Consider the following 21,119-nt stretch of genomic DNA (forward strand, 5'->3'; position numbering starts at 1 on the left):
GCCTTCCAAAAAAAACAATAAAAGAAGTCGTTCCTCAAAAAATAACACAGCTACTTTGGCAGAAAAAAATTGTTAAGGTTCTTAGAATATGGCGACAAAAACAAATACTTTTAAAACAAAAGGGCATAAGTATTGTGCAAAAAAACTAGATCAATTTGGTATTGCCGTAATTGTAATGACTTTATTGCAGAATAAAGTTATTTATACCACACGGAATATGGCATAAATTTAAGACCTTAGAAAAGATAGATGGAATTGCTGTTTTTTTTCCATTCTCCCAAAAAAGTTAATAAAAGTTAATAAATAATGTAACTGTACCCCAAAGTTGTGCCATTAAAAAATAAAATTTGTCTTGCACAGAAACAAGCCCTCACACGGCTATGTCTAGGGAAAAATAAAAAGTTATGGCTCTTGGAATGCAACGATGAAAAAAACGGGGAAAAAATCGCTTAGTCATTGAGGCCCAAAATAGACTGGTCACTAAAGGGTTAAAATAAAGTCTTCTCCTTCTACAGGGTAACAAAAATGTATGTTGTTGGAGGATGTTTTTATAAGATATTCCGCTAACATAAGCACTTATGTGTGAACAGAATATACAAACTACTTTCCATCTCTAAATATTTGTTTATAACAAATGTACCGTACGCATTCATTCTGCCTATAGGGATGGTATTTTGTCCATCTTATAAGTGTAATTTATGCTTGTGTGTACTTAGAGCGTACCTACTGTAACTTTTTATATGCGTTTTCAGAATAAACTGTTATGTATGTACATGTGGAATTACACTTTCTGGCAATTATATGATTTGTATAAGGCATTTTTTTTAGCAGTTTTCCCCCCTGCAGGCTCTATCTCTAGTTCTCAATTTTCTATGAGCTATTGGGTGGAGACTAACGGCTATCATGTCTGCCATACACTGCACACATAGAAGGGGAGAATCCTGCTCTCCTATCTCTAATCTATCAATCTATATATATACTAGTCCTTCTCAATGAATTAGAATATCATCAAAAAGTTAATTTATTTCAGTAATTCAATTCAAAAAGTGAAACTCATATTATATAGATCCATTACACACAGACTGATCTATTTCCAGCAATTTTTTATTTTAATGTTGATGATTATGGCTAAAAGTTAATGAAAACCCAAAATTTTGTGTCTCAGAAAATTATAATATTATATAAGCCCAATTTCAAAAATGATTTTTAATACCGAATTGTTGGACTACTGTAAAGTATGTACAGTATATGCACTCAATACTTGGTCGGGGCTCCTTTTGCATGAATTACTGCATCAATGTGGCGTGGCATGAAGGCGATCAGCCTGTGGCACTGCTGAGCTGTTATGGAAGCCCAGGTTGCTTTGATAGCGGCCTTCAGCTCGCCTGCATTGACAATACCCCATAGATTTTTTTATGGGGTTTAGGTCCGGCGAGTTTGCTGGCCAATCAAGCACAGTGATACTGTTGTTATTGAACCAGGTATTGGTACTTTTGGCAGTGTGGGCAGGTGCCAAGTCCTGCTGGAAAATGAAATCAGCATCTCCATAATGTTTGTCAGCAGAGGGAAGCATGAAGTGCTTTAAAATTTCTTGGTAGACGCTGCGCTGACTCTGGACTTGATATAACACAGTGGACCAACACTGTTGCTCAGTGATCCAAAGTCCTGTTTTCAGATTAAAGTAAATTTTGCATTTAATTTAGAAATCAAGGTCCCAGAGTCTGGAGAAAGAGTGGAAAGGCGTCAATCCAAGTTGCTTGCGGTCCAGTGTGAAGTTTCCACAGTCAGTGATGGTTTGGGAGCCATGTCATCTGCTGGTGTTGGTCCACTGTGTTATGTCAAGCCCAGAGTCAGCGCAGCCGTCTACCAGGAAATTTTAGAGCACTTCATGCTTCCCTCTGCTGACAAGCTTTATGGAGATGCTGATTTCATTTTCCAGCAGGACTTGGCATGTGCCCACACTGCCAAATGTACCAATACCTGGTTTATTAACTACAGTATCACTTATACACCTTGATTGGCCAGCAAACTCGCCTGACCTAAACCCCATAGAGAATCTATGGGGTATTGTCAAGAGGAAGATGAGACACCAGACCTAACAATGCTGACAAGCTGAAGGCCGCTATCAAAGCAACCTGGGCTTCCATAACACCTCAGCAGTACCACAGGCTGATCGCCTCCATGCCACGCCGCATTGATGCAGTAATTCATGCAAAAGGAGCCACGACCAAGTATTGAGTGCATATACTGTACATACTTTTCAGTAGGCATACATTTCGGTATTAAAAATCATTTTTGAAATTGGGCTTATTTAATAATCTAATTTTCTGAGCCACTAAATTTTGGGTTTTCATTAACTGTTAGCCATAATCATCAACATTAAAAGAAAAAATAGCTGGAAATAGATCACTCTGTGTGTAATGAATCTATATAATATGAGTTTATCATATTACAACTTTTTGATGATATTCTAATTAATTGAGAAGGTCTAGTAGATAAGCTTCAGCAGCATGGAGGAGATTATACAGCAGTAATAAGCAGTATAGTTCAGAATCCAGCACTGGGTTGACATATAGCTCTTACCAGCAGCTTCATCATATCTGTCTGTGTTTATCACTCTACTTCTGTACCCCCCTCCTCTCTCCATAGATTTCTTTGAGCAACGGCGTCTGTCTTTCTCCCTCCTAGCTCTTCCTGCTCCCCCTCCCCTCTCCATAGACTTCTGGGCAGGCAGTGAGAAGACACACCCCCACTTCCTGCAGTCCGTCTCCATTACTCTTTAACAAGAGATGAATTTTGCGTGACAGCAGATTACAAGGAGGGAGTCACGTAATGGCACAAATTTCACAAAGTTGATATTACAAAGTTGTTATACATCATGTAGATTTGATTAGCATCAATTGTTTAAATATTTAGTGTCCATTTAAATAAAATAACTTACAAAGATAATGATAAAAAAAATTCAGCATGGTTAAGATTTATTAAACTAATCAAGAACCAATAATTAGACAAAAATTATTTGACATAACTGCGTGAGGTAGCATTTTACGTTGTAAGATTGTTTTAACAAATGAATATAAATGACTTCAGAGAAATTTCAGGTGTGTTCCTTTGGGTGTGTGCGTGCGTGCGTGCGTGCGTGCGTGCGTGCGCTTTTTGGCCTATTTCCAAAATTGTAAACAATAATTCTGCCTTGAAAAGTTTTATGTTTTCAGTTCTGCCTTTTCTATATTGAGTCATTTACACTATATTGCTTCTGAGATCTGACATGTTTCAGACTGTTTTTTTTCTTTCCGACAAGGTACAGTTTGTAATTGAAATTTTTTTTTCTGCATTCCTGTGTAGCTGAAAGTTGTAAGGATGCGCAGACTGTGAAGATTAAAGAAGAACCCATGGAGGTTGACATCCCTGACTCTTCTGTCTCCCCCAGACAAAACATTGGTTATAGCACTTTATTAAGACAAGAAAAAAACGAGCACTTGCAGAAGATGCCAGAGTGTAGAGTTATTCCTGAGGGGAACCTGTTCAGCCAAGACATCTCTGTGAAGATGGCTTCAGAACTTCTCTTCAAATTGTCAGGTAATATACCAAGTTATAGTGGCGTTTTTAATCTCAATCGCCAGAAATCCAGATATTAAGATTTTGGCAGCATGCATTAGAATAAATCTTTTTGGTGCATGGTGTCTTCTGTAGGATTGTCCAATGCATCTGTTTTTTTGACAGTAAATGTCAAAGACGGATTGATAAATTAGATGGATAGATTAGATAGATAGATAGATAGATACAAACATCAGAATATCAGTACAAATTCTGCACAACATGTAAAAATTAAAGAATAGTGACTTGGTTGTGTGTGCAACACAATAGGTAGGAGACAATTAAAAGTTTCATCACAGTAAGAATTTACTCGCCAATCTCCATCAACATGTTCACTGTTTAAAAGAGCCAACAATAGGATATTCCATCATGTTATAAAAGAATAACTGTGAAAGCTGGGAGACAGAAAAACGAGAATATATATTCTGTATAGGTCAGTGTATAGGAATGTTCATGTGTATTTAAAGGGTATTCCCGTCTTTCATATTTATGGCACATAGACCACTGGGACCCTGTCCTTTGGGATAAAGGGGATCCGGTGACCCCCGTTTTCCGATTTACAGCAGTCGCTATCTTCATAAGATACAAAGGAGAGGTGGCCGCGCTTGCTTCGATTGAAGTGCTGCTGCTTGCTCTACTCTTTCCATAACTCCCATAGATTTGAATGGAGGACCGCAAAGCCATCTCTCCATTAAATCCTAGAGACTGTGGCTTCCAGAAATCTGGCTAAGCCGACTATGTTCGTGTATTTGAATTTCAGCCTTTAATGGCCCAGCAATAAGCTGTAAATTGTGAGGAAACCTAGTAAAAAGTGTTTCGTTTTCCTGCAGAGCAATCACACTTATTATTAAGCATTACACAATCCTCATATCAATGGCTTGTCTGTGTAATGCAGGAGAGATGATATTTGTAACCACTCTCCACTCTGGCCAAGAGCTGAGGATCCTGAACAGAGGACCTCCCCCTATTAACTCAGAATTCTGTAATAGGGGATATAAAAATGGATTTTCTAAACTGGACAACCACTTTTTCACAGGTAAAAAAGATGATTAATATTCATAGTAATTAAATGATTCTCATTTAATTTCTACTACCGGTGGTGTACATCAGGACAATGAAATAAGACGTTCAAGACCCCAAAGAGGTGTTTCTTACTTTTAATGTTCATAGTAGCATCATAAATGTAGATAGTACATTATTGTGCATGAGTTGGTTTAGATATCTGCTGTATTGATGGATCTGCAGACTTAGTGTCTATTCACCCTGCGTTTTTAAAGTCTGTTCAGTGTATGTGCCTCTGCCAAAGATCCCGTCGCATATGCCGAACAAATCTATAGACCCCCCCATTCACCCAATAGATGCCAAAAGAATGCCCTTTTGGCATACGTCTGGCTAGTATACCTTCCTATTTGCAGTACGAATAGCCTAGTCAACTGCACTATTCTATACAGAGGTATGGCATACGTTGGAGGCATACTCCAGGAGAATCTCCCGCCATACATTTCCGACAGACAAGGCGAACGCAGTTTGAAAAGGCCCTTAGGGGAGCCACAGAAGTAGCCAAAAAAATATCTAATTCTCTTTTTGTGTTTTATATGACAGAGAAAGTCAGCAAAGAAAACAATCACAAGTCAAACATTATCAGATCAACCAGGTAATTATTTTATCGCTACCTAAAATATTCAATATTTACCAACATATTCCAAATACTGGAAAATAAATTACTATACAATAAAAACATTGCTTTACAGAACTAAAGTCATTGTTTGGAGTCACACTTAATAACTGACTGGAGTGGATTTTTAAGGACGCATAGAGCTTTTTTAGAGCCTTAAGCCACCAGCTATTTATTTATTTTTTTGCTTTTTTTGTATTTTTTTTTTGTCGTATTCTAAGAACCATAACTTTTTTTTTCCATCAGCATGGCTGTATGAGGGCTTGTGTTTTTCTGGACGAATTGTATCTTTAAATGGCACCATTTTATATTTTTACTTATAATGGATTGTATAACCTTTTTCGTTTTTTTGGGGAGGTGAAAAAAGCAATTCTGCAATTGTGTTTTGGATTTTGTTTTTGTTTTTACACCATTCGGTATAAATGACAAGTTAACATTATTCTGCAGTTTGGTATGATCAGGACAATACCAAAGTTGGATTTACATTTATATATATATATGTGTGTTTTACTACTTTTGCTCAATAAAATCCCTTTTTAGATAAATTAAAAAATAAAATAAAATTGTGTTGCCGCATTTCAACAGCCATAACATTTTTATTTTTATGTATAGTTATGTGAAGACTTGTTTTTTGTGGGATGACCTGTAACTTTCATTGGTACAAACTTTAGGTACATAAGACTTTTTGATCACTTTTTATTTCATTTTTGTTAGCGGAGTGAACAAAAATCAGCAATTCTGGCATTGTTTTTCTTTTACGGCATTTAATGTGTGGGATAAATAACATGATCATTTTATTGTACAGGTCATTATAGATGCGGCTTTACCAATTTTGTAGTTTTGTTTTATTTTTTTCATACTATAAGGCCTTATTTACACGAAGGTGTATAACGTCCGTGGGGCGGCCGTTGAAACCTGCGGCCGTCCCACGGACCTATGTAATTCAATGTGGGCGTTCACACAGCTGTTGTTTCAACGGACCATGTGAAGGATCCGTGGGAAAATAGGACAAGTCCATTCTTTCCACGCATCACGCATCCCTCCATAGACTCTCAAATATGGGGGATGCGTGACATCGCGTCCCGCAGTGCTGAGCACGGATGCACCTCGGACGTGAAAAACTGAAGTTTTTCACGTCCGAGATGCGCAGCGTTCGTGTAAATAAGGCCTAAAAAAGCATTTTTCAGTAGCAAAAGGGTGATTTTTTTACACGTACGAATAAGACACTCAAATAATTAGCAGAAATAAAAGATCCTGACTGTGCTTTTCCTATGTGCAGTATTCAGTTGATATGGTACATACAGTGAAGGAAATAAGTATTTGATCCCTTGCTGATTTTGTAAGTTTGCCCACTGTCAAAGACATGAACAGTCTAGAATTTTTAGGCTAGGTTAATTTTAACAGTGAGAGATAGATTATCTAAAAAAACAAACTGAAAATCACATAGTCAAAATGATATATATTTATTTGCATTGTGCACAGAGAAATAAGTATTTGATCCCTTTGGCAAACAAGACTTAATACTTGGTGGCAAAACCCTTGTTGGCAAGCACAGCAGTCAGACGTTTTTTGTAGTTGATGATGAGGTTTGCACACATGTTAGATGGAATTTTGGCCCACTCCTCTTTGCAGATCATCTGTAAATCATTAAGATTTCGAGGCTGTCGCTTGGCAACTCGGATCTTCAGCTCCTTCCATAAATTTTCGATGAGATTAAGGTCTGGAGACTGGCTAGGCCACTCTATGACCTTAATGTTCTTCTTTTTGAGCCACTCCTTTGTTGCCTTGGCTGTATGTTTTTGGTCATTGTCGTGCTGGATGACCCAGCCACGAGCCATTTTTAATGTCCTGGTGGAGGGAAGGAGGTTGTCACTCAGGATTTGACAGTACATGGCTCCATCCATTCTCCCATTGATGCGGTGAAGTAGTCCTGTGCCCTTAGCAGAGAAACACCCCCAAAACATAATGTTTCCACCTCCATGCTTGACAGTGGGGACGGTGTTCTTTGGGTCATAGGCAGCATTTCTCTTCCTCCAAACACGGCGAGTTGAGTTAATGCTAAAGAGCTCAATTTTAGTCTCATCTGACCACAGCAACTTCTCCCAATCACTCTCAGAATCATCCAGATGTTCATTTGCAAACTTCAGACGGGCCTGTACATGTGCCTTCTTGAGCAGGGGGACCTTGCGGGCACTGCAGGATTTTAATCCATTACGGCGTAATGTGTTACCAATGGTTGTCTTGGTGACTGTGGTCCCAGCTGCCTTGAGATCATTAACAAGTTCCCCCCGTGTAGTTTTCGGCTGAGCTCTCACTTTCCTCAGGATCAAGGATACCCCACGAGGTGAGATTTTGCATGGAGCCCCAGATCGATGTCGATTGACAGTCATTTTGTATGTCTTCCATTTTCTTACTATTGCACCAACAGTTGTCTCCGTCTCACCCAGCTTCTTACTTATGGTTTTGTAGCCCATTCCAGCCTTGTGCAGGTCTATAATCTTGTCCCTGACATCCTTAGAAAGCTCTTTGGTCTTGCCCATGTTGTAGAGGTTAGAGTCAGACTGATTAATTGAGTCTGTGGACAGGAGTCTTTTATACAGGTGACCATGTAAGACAGCTGTCTTTAATGCAGGCACCAAGTTGATTTGAATCGTGTAACTGGTCTGGAGGAGGCTGAACTCTTGATGGTTGGTAGGGGATCAAATACTTATTTCTCTGTGCACAATGCAAATAAATATATATAATTTTGACTATGTGATTTTCTGTTTTTTTTAAATATAATCTATCTCTCACTGGTAAAATTAACCTAGCATAAAAATTCTAGACTGTTCATGTCTTTGACAGTGGGCAAACTTACAAAATCAGCAAGGGGTCAAATACTTATTTCCTTCACTGTACACAGTAATATTTGAAAGCCAGAAAACCTCACCAAACAGTCAGCCACAGTGCCCCATAATATTACCAGCTACAGTTTCCCTCATACTGCCAGCCATAGTGACCAATCATATTGCCAGCCACTGTGCCCCATCACATAACCAGATACAGTAAAACCAAAAGAAACAAACGAGTTCTGACAGGCCAATTATTGGTAAGAATAAGAACAGTATTTGATTTGATATACGTTAAAAATACAAAAAAAGAATAGACTCCCACATTAGAAGTCTCCAAGCTGTTGGGGTAGACGTCCCCTGTGTGGTACAATTAATATGGGTATGTACATCTACAATGCTGTTTGACTTTATGATCATGGAAACCAGATGTTTGCACTGTGGCACTTTATTATGTAACCGGGTCTAATGCTCTAGTCTTTTGGGGTAATTACAATAAACTTGTAATATTTTAAACCAATGCATATACACCACATATTTTTTATGTGGTGTATCAAATAAAATACTGTTCTTGTTTTTACCAATAATTGGCATGTCGGTACTCATTTTGATTCTTTTTGTTTTGCTTATATACTGTGAGGGTGGCCTCACATGTGGTCTAGCATATACACCACTACTAGCCATATTCAATCCATTAGTAGCCTTTGTGTGTATAATTGTTGCTACTCTCTTGTTTACAACCAAAAACGGTGTCCATCATACTGCCAGCCACAGTGTCCCATTGCATTACCATCTACAGTGTCCCATTGCATTACCATCAACAGTGTCCCATTGCATTACCATCTATTTGCCGGCCACAGTGCCCCATCACATTTGCCAGCCACAGTGCCTATTTATTATCAGGGAAAGCCTTGCAGTAAGTCCCCTCCCATGAGCTTGCCAGCCAGAAGAATTGTGCAGAGGCAGAAGAAACTGGGGATGGATCTGCTCCCTGTCAGCACATAGAGGAGGAGAGCGTCCTGGCTGCTTCTGTTGTAAGCATGGGGCACATGCCTAGAAGCGCCTGACAGAGCAGACACTGCACAGATTTACTATACTATATGTGCGAATGTCTGTGAATGTATGTGCGAATTTGCTCACTGAGCAGTCACACTTTATAGAAGTCAGTGTGTACGATGTGACTGCTCAGAGAGCAGATAACACAGAGATTGTGTACACATAGCACGGTACATGCGGTTCCACACAACTGCTCTTCCAGGACCTTAGCTAGACATGGAGCTCAGACTCTCCTGCTGCAGGCATTCCAATGCACCAGCAGATTGCAGTTTTTAACAAAAAAAGTGTGTCTAGAGGTGGCCATAAACACAAGATTAATGTTGGTCTAACCTGTCAATTTCGTCAGGATCAGCTGAACATAAAACCTGTATGGGGGCCTCCCAAGTGCTTAGACGGCAGAGTCGAGGGATAGAAGGATCGGGCAGTTGGATTTCGACATGCCAGATCCTTTTGTTCTCAGTCGAGATAAGCCACTGCCCGAGGTTTCTGGCAGCAGCCTTAGGCCTTATTCACACGAATGGACCTATGTTAGTGAATGGGGCCGTTCAGACTGTCAGTGATTTTCATGCAGCGTATGTGCGCTGTGTAGAACTCACGACATGTCCTATACTTGCCCGTGTTTCGCGCAGCACGCACCCATTGAAGTCAATGGGTGCGTGCAAATCGGCACTTCCGGGTGACGCGCGCGATTCATGCTACAGCTGGTAAAGAAGAGAAGGGAAATATAAAATCCCCTCCTTCTTTACTGTGTCGTCACATAAAAAGGGAGTTCATAATGATGCCGGCTGCGCGAAAATCACGCAGCCGCGCACCATATACAGAGGTCACACTGAATTTTTCCGCGCGCAAAAACGCAGCGTTTTTTGCACGCGCAAAACGGACACCTTCGTGTGAATAAGGCATTAAGGTGATATTACACGGCACAACATGGGTTGTGTAAACGAGTGCTGATCAACGAGACAGCTCGTTGATCGGTGCTCGTTTGCGCCTTTCACAAGGAGCTATTATCAGTAATGTATGGGGACGAGAGTTCGTTACTACGATCGCTCGTCCCTATACATTTTTATCATGTCGGCAGCACAGCTCCCTGTTTATACAGGGAGATGTGCTGCCGACAACGATAATAGTTACAGCATTTAAAACGATGCAATCAGCTGATGAACGAGTGTTTGGTCGTTCATCGGCTGATTGTTGCCCTTTTTACAGGGTAATTTTCAGGAACGCTCGTTTGCCCGATAATTGGCCAATGCAAAACGGCCTTAATGCTCTTCTCCCCAGAATACATGCACACTTGGCTGAGGTGAGCACGCATATGTTTGGGGAGATCGTTTGCCAACAGCTAGCTAATGTATGCCATAATGGTCCGAAAAATACTGTATATAATTTTAGCTACATTTTTTCAAATGATTTGCATAGAAGAACTATAGACATCCATATAATTGCTACAACTTGTGAGTTGTTTGTGTACTAATTATACTCTCTACTTTTAGCCCGTTTTTTTCAGAAGATAAATTTAGACAATCGCCCTTCAACTCAAAAGATCTCCCAAAAAATGAATCTTCACCTCAAGGAAGGCACTCATTAGCAGGTATGGTAGCTATATTTAAACATTTAATAAATGTCTTAATTCACTGCATGTGATATGACTATAATTAAACTGAAGGTGGGCAACATGTCAAATATTGAATAGTGTATGGTCCTCTAAATCACAGGATTATTATTGGACCAGTTCAAAACACTGATACAAGATGACAATAACGACCCCTATTTGGCATTCTAGGGGTTCATCTTTAAACAATACAAGTTGTAGTGAAAATATGAGTTTTCGATTTTAATTTGGGCTAATAATTCACCAGTAGCAATGCCCAATGAATTTCTGGCGCCCTGAACACAAAATTTTGGGCCTTTACTCCTTACTCTGGATCCATAGCCTTTTAGCCCACGTGTCCGCATACAACAATTTGTCAACATCACTATGTCAGCCTAATATTTTGAGGACAACTAAAACTACTTGTCAGATAAAAAAAATTCTTGTCATCTGATCTGAGTGTGCGATAAGGTCAATCTCAACTTTTTCATTTAATTTTTAGGTCCAAAATTTTCTGCTGATTCATTTCTAAAATCCCTAGCATGCATTAGCCAAGAGGGAGCTTGCTGAATACGGTGTTAGGCTGGGTTCACACGACCTATTTTCAGGCGTAAACGAGGCGTATTATGCCTCGTTTTACGCCTGAAAATAGGGCTACAATACGTCGGCAAACATCTGCCCATTCATATGAATGGGTTTGCCGACGTATTGTGCAGACAACCTGTAATTTACGCGTCGTCGTTTGACAGCTGTCAAACGACGACGCATAAATTGACTGCCTCGGCAAAGAAGTGCAAGGCACTTCTTTGCCACGTAATTTGAGTCGTTCTTCATTGAACTCAATGAAGAGCACCTCAAGCTATACGAGCGTCACAGACGCCTCGTATATTACGAGGAGGAGCATTTACGGCTGAAACGACACAGCTGTTTTCTTCTGAAAACAGGCTGTCATTTCAGCCGTAAATGACAGCTAGCGTGTGAACATACCCTTATTATTAAAGGGGTTATCTGGGATTATAAAATCAATGGCTTATCCTCAGCTTACGCCATTAATATTAGATAGGTGGGAGTCCAACTCTTGGCACCCCCGCTGATCAGCTGTTTGAAGGGGCCGCGGTGCTCGTACAAGTCGGACCCCTACCGATCTAGTATTAGCCATTCATTTTAAAATCCCTGATAATGTATAACAATATGCAATACCATACACAACCTATTGGCAGCATTAAACACAGCAGCCATGTTTTGGTTGTCTAGGGTGTTGAAAGAGTTAATACCTCACATTCAGTAATTTACTCCCTTCCTGGGGAACGGAGTTGAAAATGATGTTCTGTTTGCATTCAGCTTCTCCTTCCTGCCCTGCTCTGAGCTTAGAGATGAGTACAGAGCAGGGGATAGAGATGACCTTGTGCCTGTGATGCAGCTTCATGATCACTAATTGTATGGAACGCCTGGTGCGCGCCCCCCTCACACATCTGCCCATTCCAATGGAATGAGCAGCCCTGCCATCTAATGTGTTTTTGTCATACACTGGGATTGTAGGCCTGGTAATAAAACAAGTACATATCTTAAAGTGGTAGTCCTCTTTTAGCAAATTAATGTTATTTTTTTTTTGTCTTATTAAAAGTTATACTATTTTCCAATATCCTTCCTGTATTAATTCCTAACAGTTTTCAAGATAACTGCTTGTTGTCATTATTATTCAGTAGAAACATTCATTGTTTACTTTCTTCCAGTAGATAAAATTCTGTCCATGGTCATGTGATGGACACACAGGTGCACGGCTCGTTACAGTTACAGTATGTGTTTCAGAGCTGTTTCTTCTAATGATCGCAGCACCTGTGTCTCCATCACATGACCATGGACAGAATTGTATCCACTGGAAGTAAACAATGAATGTTCCTACTGAATAACAAAAAGCAGAGATCTCAAAAACTTTGAAAAATTCATGCAGAAAGTTTATAGAAAAATTATAATTACTTTAAATTATAAAAAAAACAAAAAAAAAATACATTCATTTGCTGATACTGGACAGTCCCTTTTAAACCCAGTGTTTTATGTATAGAAAATACACGTTCGATAAGAAATTAATAAAAAAAATAATTTTATATTTAACTGAGTTGCCTTAAGAGTTGTACTATAGCCATACCTCCCAACTTTTGAATTCGGAAAAGAGGGACATTTTAAGCCACGCCCCTAACCACGCCCAATATCCCGCATAAACACATCAAATCACGGCCAGATCCTTCTGCAAATAACGCGCGCACATTCTCACTTCGGATCTCTAGACTGTCTAGATATCACAGATATTATGGATCAGGTTATATCGTCTTTGTGTTACTTTTCCTAACTTGGGTATATCATTTGCTCATCACGGCAGCAGCTGCTGCAAGACAAACCAAATGGCTGAGAACAATGCCCCCCTGTAGATTGCTCCACACACAGTCCCCCTATAGATTGCTACACACACAGTCCCCCTGTAGATTGCTACACACACAGTCCCCCTGTAGGTAGCGCAACACAACCCTCTTATACTTTGTGCCACATTGCCGCCAGAGCGAGAGCGGTAGAGGTAGCCGGCCCTACTGCTGCCACTCTCCGCTCTGCTTTGACGTCACTCACCGTCCGAAGAAGGCAGGAGTCTTGCAGCAGCATTCTCACTGGTGTCGATGCCGGCCCGGGAGTGGACCAGTCCATTCACCTGACCGGTGAGGTCAGGTGACAGGTCAGATGACTGTACTGGTCCACTCCCGTGCCGGCATCGATCCCAGTGAGAACACCGCCGCAAGACTCCTGCCTTCTTCTGATCGCTGCTGCAGCGATCAGCTGTTTTGATGCAGCGCCCAGCGGGACATTTTGCAGACCGCCCGGGACAGCGGTGAGAAACCGTGACTGTCCCGCCGGATCCGGGACGGTTGGGAGGTATGCTATAGAAGCTTCAGCTAACTACTTATACTGGAGAAGATTGCAGAAGTAGAATCATAAGTTGTTTGTTCGTTTATGCTCCATTACAGAAGTTGATAATGAAGATTTAATGTAATATATGAAATACAGGCCACAATAGACCTTTTAAATAGATCCTGACAGCAGCAAATAATATACAGCTTTAAACAATGTCTTCCTTGAGGCCCAGGCATAACGAATTATGAGAGCTTGACCTGTTACTGAGGTTATATGAAGACCACAGATGTCCACATAAAATCAAATCGCCATCCGTGTCACATGCAGTGCTGAGGTCAAGAAACAAGTGGGAATAATATCTGTAATGTGCAAAGTGATGCTCATTATCAATTCTCTTAAGTATGGATGTGTCATCTGGAATGCAAAGGCCAAAATTAAAGCAGGTTTGGTCATTTCTTGAGGAATATTAATAGAAAAAAAAACGGAGTAATTAGCAAGGCCAATCAGAGCTATATCGAGGATACAGAAATACTATATAAATCATGGAGGAAATTATTTTGATTACCTTTTAATATGATGAGGTGTTCTTTCATTATCATTTGATAAGATGAAATAAATGAATAACTTAAACTTAGACTTCGTTCACATCTGCGCCATGGTTCCGTCTGAGTTTTTCATCGGAACGGGACCCTGACTTACACAATCGGGAACCACAGGTTTCCGTTTCCATCACCATTGATTTCAATGGTGACGGATCCGGTGCCAATGGTTTCCTTTTGTCTAAGTTGTGCAGGGGTTCCATCGTTTTAACAGAATAAATACTGTAGTAGACTAGGCTATTGATTCCGTCAAAACGACAAAACCCTTGCACAAATGAGACAAACGTAAACCATTGGTACCGGATTCGTCACCATTGAAATCAATGGTGATGGAAACGGATGGTTTCTGTTTGTGTCAGTCAGGGCTCTGTTCCGATGGAAAGCTCCGAAGGAACGTCAGAACGGAGGCCTGACGCAGATGTGAACGAAGCCTTAGTTACTCATCATCCTTCCTTCCCTTCTTATCTCTTGTAGGAGAGGCAGGTAATCAAGTTGCTGTCAACATGCCCCTTCCTGGTCTGATAAGGTTGAGGCGACTGGAAAAGGGAAATCCTGTACTGGTTTACACAACCCAATAGGAAGGGGGGATGCAGGCAACCAGAGCTGTTTAAAGGGGTATTCCCATCTCGGACATTTATAGCATATCCGAGTTTATGCCATAAATGTCCGAGATGGGAATACCCCTTTAAGTATCAACTCCTGGGATTCCCTAACAAATACAGGAGCCACCGCAGGTGAAATGTAGAATTACATAGAGTCCATTCAAATACAATGAGCAACCATGTAATACATGGTTGTGTCAAGTCTCCTGGAGGCAGTAGCTCTTTGTAGAGGCTCTCTGTTCTGACTCATAGAGTAGAAGGGGATCACGAGTGGATACACTAATAAGGCACGTCGAAAAATGGTTGTCCAGATGGGATAACTCATTTAAGTACATGCATTTAAGTCTTACTTACGTGTGTGTTTACCATAATATAAAAAAAACATATTTAAAATAAATTACCTAATAGAGGTTACAATGGTTCTACACCTACATTTATTTATTTTTAAAAAATCAAATTAATACTGCAGCAGCCTGAGACGAGGAATATCATGGCCTAACTGCTGTCAGGCTGCTTTTCACCTTCTTTCCTGTTATTACAATGCCAATCCAGCTTTGAGCTGAACAGTTGAGATATTTTGGACTGACTGGTTTCTAGGAATACATTGTATATCAGTTACAGTGTTTTCTATGGTGTTGTCAGGCATGTCTAGCAACTATCTCTGTCTCAGATAGCTCAAGTATTCAGTGCAAAGCAGAACTGCTACTGAAACGCAACAGAAAAAGAGCAGGGAGGTTGATAGGTCGTAAACCAGGACTTTTCGTATTTCTTTCTACCGAATTAAAGTTGACCGGTCATCATAAACAATCACCCCAAGCCAAACAGTACACTGCATACAGATTAGGAAGGGTACATTCAGTTTAAAAAAAAAAAGTACCTCTTTATACTAATATCTTGCCCCTTATGCAAATTATGGCTTGTGCAACTGGCAGGCAGCACTCAATTTTCTAGAATGTGGCAGGATCCACAGAGTACAAGTGCTATAGGTGACTCACAGTGTTACTGCACTTGTACAGTAGAGAGAATGCTAGAGGTCCGCTATTAGGTAAAGTACGCTTTTACCTTCATTTTCTAAACATACATTTCGACAGAGAATCTCTTTAACCCCTTAACGCACCATGATGTCATGGTTTGTCCTGCATTAAGGAACCCTGAAATACAGTTACGTCATGGTGCTTTTCTGTCATCATTTCAAAAGACATGGTGACAGAACAGTGACATCGGCTGTCACAGACACAGCCGATAGTCACTGGGACTCGTCCGGGGAACAATCGTGGCCTTTAACCCCTTAGATTCCGTGATCAAAAGCGATCGTGGCATCTTAGTGGTTTCCAGGAGATCGGCATCGCTGCGATGTGATCGCAGGGATGCCAATCGTTGCTATGGCAAACGGGTGCCAGCAGTGGCCCCCTGGTCTGCCACGTACGGAAGCCTATTAGGCCCCGCCCAGAGGAATGGAACCGTTAAAAAAAGTACACATATTTGGTATCACTTCGTCCGCAACAATCCAAACTGTAAAACTGTTATTTTTCCCACACGGTGAACACCGCAAAAAAAATCCATAAAAAAACAATGTCAGAATCGCTAATTTTTTGGTCACCATCATTTCCAAAGTATAGTAAAAAAGTGATCAAAAAGTCGCGTGTACCCCAAAATAGTACCAAAAAAACTACAACCCGTCACGCAGAAAAAAAGTCCTTTCACAGCCTTGTCAATGCAAAAATAAAAAGTTATGGCTCTCAGAATATGGGGACACAAAAAAATATATATTTTTTAAAAATAGTGTTGTTTTTTTTTGTGCAAACGTTGCAAAACATAAAAAAAACGATATACATATGGTATTGCCGTAATTGTATCCACCCGCAGAATAAAGTAAAATTTATTTTATTACCCCAGGGTGAACACTATAAAAAAAAAACACCAAAAAAATATTGTCAGAATTGCTGGTTTTTGGTCACCTTGCTTGCCAAATTTTTTTAATAAAAAGTGAAAAAAAAAATGGCATGTACCTCAAAATGGTACAAATGAAAAATAAAGGTTGTCCCGCAACAAATAAGATCCGGTGGAGAGAAAATAAAAAAGTTTTGGCTCTCAGAATATGGTGACGAAAAATGTGCAGAGCGTTCCAAAAGCGGATAAGATTGGGCACCATTTATTAGTGCGACATTTATCACCGGCCACACATCTGCGGATTATTATTTATTTACCCCATTCTTATACGCTCTTATTATACTCTGATGAACTCCGCACAGATTACATATGCCCCCAAATTCTAAACTGAAATACCAGAAAAACCCCAAACAAAACAACTGCCAAGCAAAATCTGCGCTCCAAAAGCCAAATGGCGCTCCCTCACTTCTGAACCTTACAGCGTGCCCAAACAGCAGTTTACCTCCACATTTATGACATTTTATACCCGGGAGAACTGGCTTAACAGTTTATGACATATTTTTCTTTAGTGGCACATACTGGGCACAACATAATGTGCACTAAATTGGCATATCAGTGGAAAATTGCAATTTTCACTATCCGCTGGTCACTAATTTCTAATGTAGATTCACCTGTCTTGTCCAGGAAAATGATAAATGCCTTGAGGGGTGTAGTTTCCAAAATGGGGTCACTTCTTGGGGCTTCCTCAGGGGTTTTGCATACACGACATGGTGGCCAAAAACCAATCCATCAAAATCTGCATGCCAAATAGCGCTCCTGCCATTCTGAGCCCTGCCGTGTGTCCAAACAGCAGTTTATGACCACATGTGGGGTATTGCCGTTATCGGGAGAAATTGCTTTACAAATGTTGGAGTGCTTTTTCTCCAGTATCCCTTGTGAAAATTAAGACATTCTACAATTTAGTGGAACAAAATGTAGATTTTCATTTTCACGGCCTAATTCCAATAAATTCTGCAAAAGACTTGTGGGGTGTAAATGCTCACTATACCCCTAGATAGATTACTTGAGGGGTGTAGTTTCCCAAATGGGGTCACTTTTCGGGGTTTTCCACTGTTTTGGCCTTTCATGGGCTTTGCAAATGAAACATTCAAACAATCAAGCAAAGTTTGAGCTCCAAAAGCCAAATGGCGCTCCTTCCCTTCTGAGCCCTGCCATAGGTCCAAACAGCAGTTTTTTTTTACCACATATGGGGTATTGCTCTGCTCAGAAGAGGTTGCTTTATCCTCTTCCCGCGCTGCTCCGCAATAGTACGTCCTGCAGAGGGGTTAGTTCCCGCATCCAGACGTACTATTGCGGACAGTGTCCGGGAACCGGGAGGTCAGCTGTCCCCGACAGCTGACACTCCAGCCTTGCCGGTCAGCGGACCATCGCCGCTGATTTCGGCAATTAACCCCATAAATGCGGCGACGGATTGCCGTCGCCGCATTTAAGTGGTTTGAAGCACACCTCCGGGTTGCCATGTACGGAAGCCTCGGAGGAGCAGCCTCCTGCCGGTCCTCCGAGGCTTCCTGTCAGTGTGACTGTCACGTCACAATGACAGTTGGAGTGCATTACACTACGTGTGTAGTGTAATGTACTCCAGCAGCGATCAAAGCTGCAAGTCTAAGTGTCCCCTAGTGGGACAAGTGAAAAAAGTAAAAAAAAGTAATAAAAATGATTTAAAAGAAGTGTAAAAATAAAAGTTATAAGTTATATAAACAAACACTGCATTTTTTTTCTATAATAAGTCTTTCATTATAGGAAAAAAATGAACACGTTAAAAAAAGTACACATATCTGGTATCACCACGTTCGTAACGACCCCAACTATAAAACTATAATGTTATTTTTCCCGCACGATGAACACCCCAAAAAAAATCAATAAAAAACTACACCAGAATTGCTATTTTTTTGGTCACCACCCCTCCCAAAATAGAGAATAAAAAGTGATCAAAAAGTCGCATGTACCCGAAAATAATACAGATAAAAACTACAACCCGTCCCGCAAAACACAAGCTCTTACACAGCTTTTTTGACTGAAAAATAAAAAAGTTACGGCTCTCAGAATATGGTGACAGAAAATAAATTATTTTATAAAAAAGTGATTTTATTGCGCAAACGCTGCAGAACATAAAAAAAACCTATATACATATGGTATCGCCGTAATCGTACCGACCCGCAGAATAAAATATAATATAATCGAAAAAAATAAACTAAAAAATATTGTCAGAATTGCTTGTTTTTGGTCACCCGGCTTGCAAAAAAATGTAATAAAAAGTGATCAAAAAAATGGCATGTACCCCAAAATGGTACCAATGAAAAGTACAGATTGTCCCGCAACAAATAAGCCCTCATGCAGCTCCGGTGGTGAAAAAATAAAGACGTTCTGGCTCCCAGGAATATGGCGATGCAAAATGTGCAGTGTTTTCTAAAAGCGGGTAACATCCGACACCATTTATCAGTGCGACACTGACCACACATCTATGAATTATTATTTATTTACCGCATTTTTATACCCTCTTCTTATACCCTTATGTACTCCGCACAGATTACATATGCCCCCACATTATAAACTGAAATACCAGAGAAACCGAAACAGAAAAACTACCAAGCAAAATCTGCGCTCCAAAAGCAAAATGGCGTCCCTCCCTTCTGAGCCAAGCAGCGTGCCCAAACAGCAGTTTGTGCCCACATATATGGCATCGCCATACCCGGGAGAACCTGCTTAACGCTTTATGAGGTATTTGTCTTCAGGGGCACAAACTGGGCGCGACATATTATGCTCTAAAATGGCATATCAGTGGAAAAAGGCAATATTCACACCACCCGCTGTGCATTAACACCTTTGAGCACTATGACTTAATAGCACGTCATGGTGCGGGGGTGATGTATGGAGCGGGCTCAAGTGCTGAGCCCACTCCATACGCTGCGGGTATCAGCTGTGTATTACAGCTGACACCCGGGACTAACGGACAGGAACTGCGATCGCGCTGTTACAGGAGTCTGTAAAGATAACAATATACTGCAATACATTAGTATTGCAGTATATTGTACCCGCGGATCCAATGATCGCTGGTACAAGCCCCCTAAGGGGACTAATAAAATGTGTAGAAGAATTAAAGTTATTAGTAGTGAGAAAGAAAAAAGTTTAAAGTTAAAAAAAAAAAACCTTTTCCCATTTTTTTCAAAAGTAATGTAAAAAAATAAACAGAATTGATATCGCTAAGTCCGTAGAAGGCCGAACTATTACAATATACCATTATTTAACTACCACGGTGAACACCGTAAAAAACTTAAATAATTTAAACCGCCAAAATCGCTGTAGTTTTCGTTTTTACTGCACGGCGAAAGCTGTAAAAACGAAAACCCCAAAAAATGGAATCAGATTTTTTTCCTATATTCCTATATTTTCCTATTTTTTTTCAGTTTCCCAGTACTTTTTATGCCACTTTAAATGGTGTCAATAGAAACTACAATTCCTCCCGCAAGAAATAAGCCGTCACATCACTCTACTGACAGAAAAAGAAAAGTTATGGCTTTTGGAAGGCGGGGAGTGAAAAACGAAAATAGAAAAGCAAAAAATGGATCAGTCCTGAAAGGGTTAATTCATTTCTAATGAAAAAAATGTATGACCACATGTGGGATATTTCCATACCCGGGAGAAATAGCTTTACAAAAATTGGTTGTTTGTTTCTCCTTTATCCCTTGTGAAAATGAGAAAATTCAACATTTTAGTGGAAAAAAATTGTGATATTCATTTTCTCCGCCTAATTCTAATAAATTCTGCAAAAGACCCGTGGAGTCTAAATGCTCACTATACCCCTAGAAAAATTCCTTGAGGGGTGTTTCCAAAATGGGGTAACTTGGGGGGCTTCCACTGTTTTGGTCCCTCAAGGGCGTTGCAAACGCGGCACCGAAAAACAATCCAGCAAAATCCGTGCTCCAAAATCCAAATGGCGCTACTTCCCTTCTGAGCGCTGCCATGGGTCCAATCAGCAGTTTATTACCACATATGGGGTATTGCCGTAATCAGGAGAAAATGCTTTACAAATGTTGTGGTTCTTTTTTCCTTTATTCCTTGTAAAAATTTAACATTTCTATGCTTTTTCAGAAAAAAAGTTGATTTTCATCTTCACTGCCTAATTCCACTAAATTCTGCAAAAAACCTGTGTGGTCAAAATGCTAACTATACCCCTAAATAAATTCCTTGAGAGGTGTAGTTTCCAAAATGGGGTCACTTTTGGGGGGTTTCCCCTGTTTTGTTCTCTCCAGGGCGTTGCAAACGTGACATGGCACCGAAAACCAAACCGGCAAAATCCGTGCTCCAAAATCCAAATGGTGCTCCTTC

At 40.3% G+C, this 21,119-nt stretch overlaps 1 protein-coding gene across 1 annotated transcript in view; it reads left to right on the top strand.

Moving 5' to 3' along the window:
• Positions 1-21,119, top strand: part of ZNF827 (zinc finger protein 827) — a 270,975-nt gene that overhangs the window by 191,283 nt on the left and 58,573 nt on the right. The window contains exons 6-8 of the mRNA XM_075860380.1: positions 3,346-3,579; positions 5,200-5,251; positions 10,647-10,744. Coding sequence (XP_075716495.1) covers positions 3,346-3,579; positions 5,200-5,251; positions 10,647-10,744 — 384 coding nt within the window. The remainder of the gene's footprint in view (positions 1-3,345; positions 3,580-5,199; positions 5,252-10,646; positions 10,745-21,119) is intronic.

The sequence above is a fragment of the Rhinoderma darwinii genome, chromosome 1, assembly GCF_050947455.1.
Source record: "Rhinoderma darwinii isolate aRhiDar2 chromosome 1, aRhiDar2.hap1, whole genome shotgun sequence".
NCBI classification, from domain to species: Eukaryota; Metazoa; Chordata; class Amphibia; order Anura; family Rhinodermatidae; genus Rhinoderma; species Rhinoderma darwinii.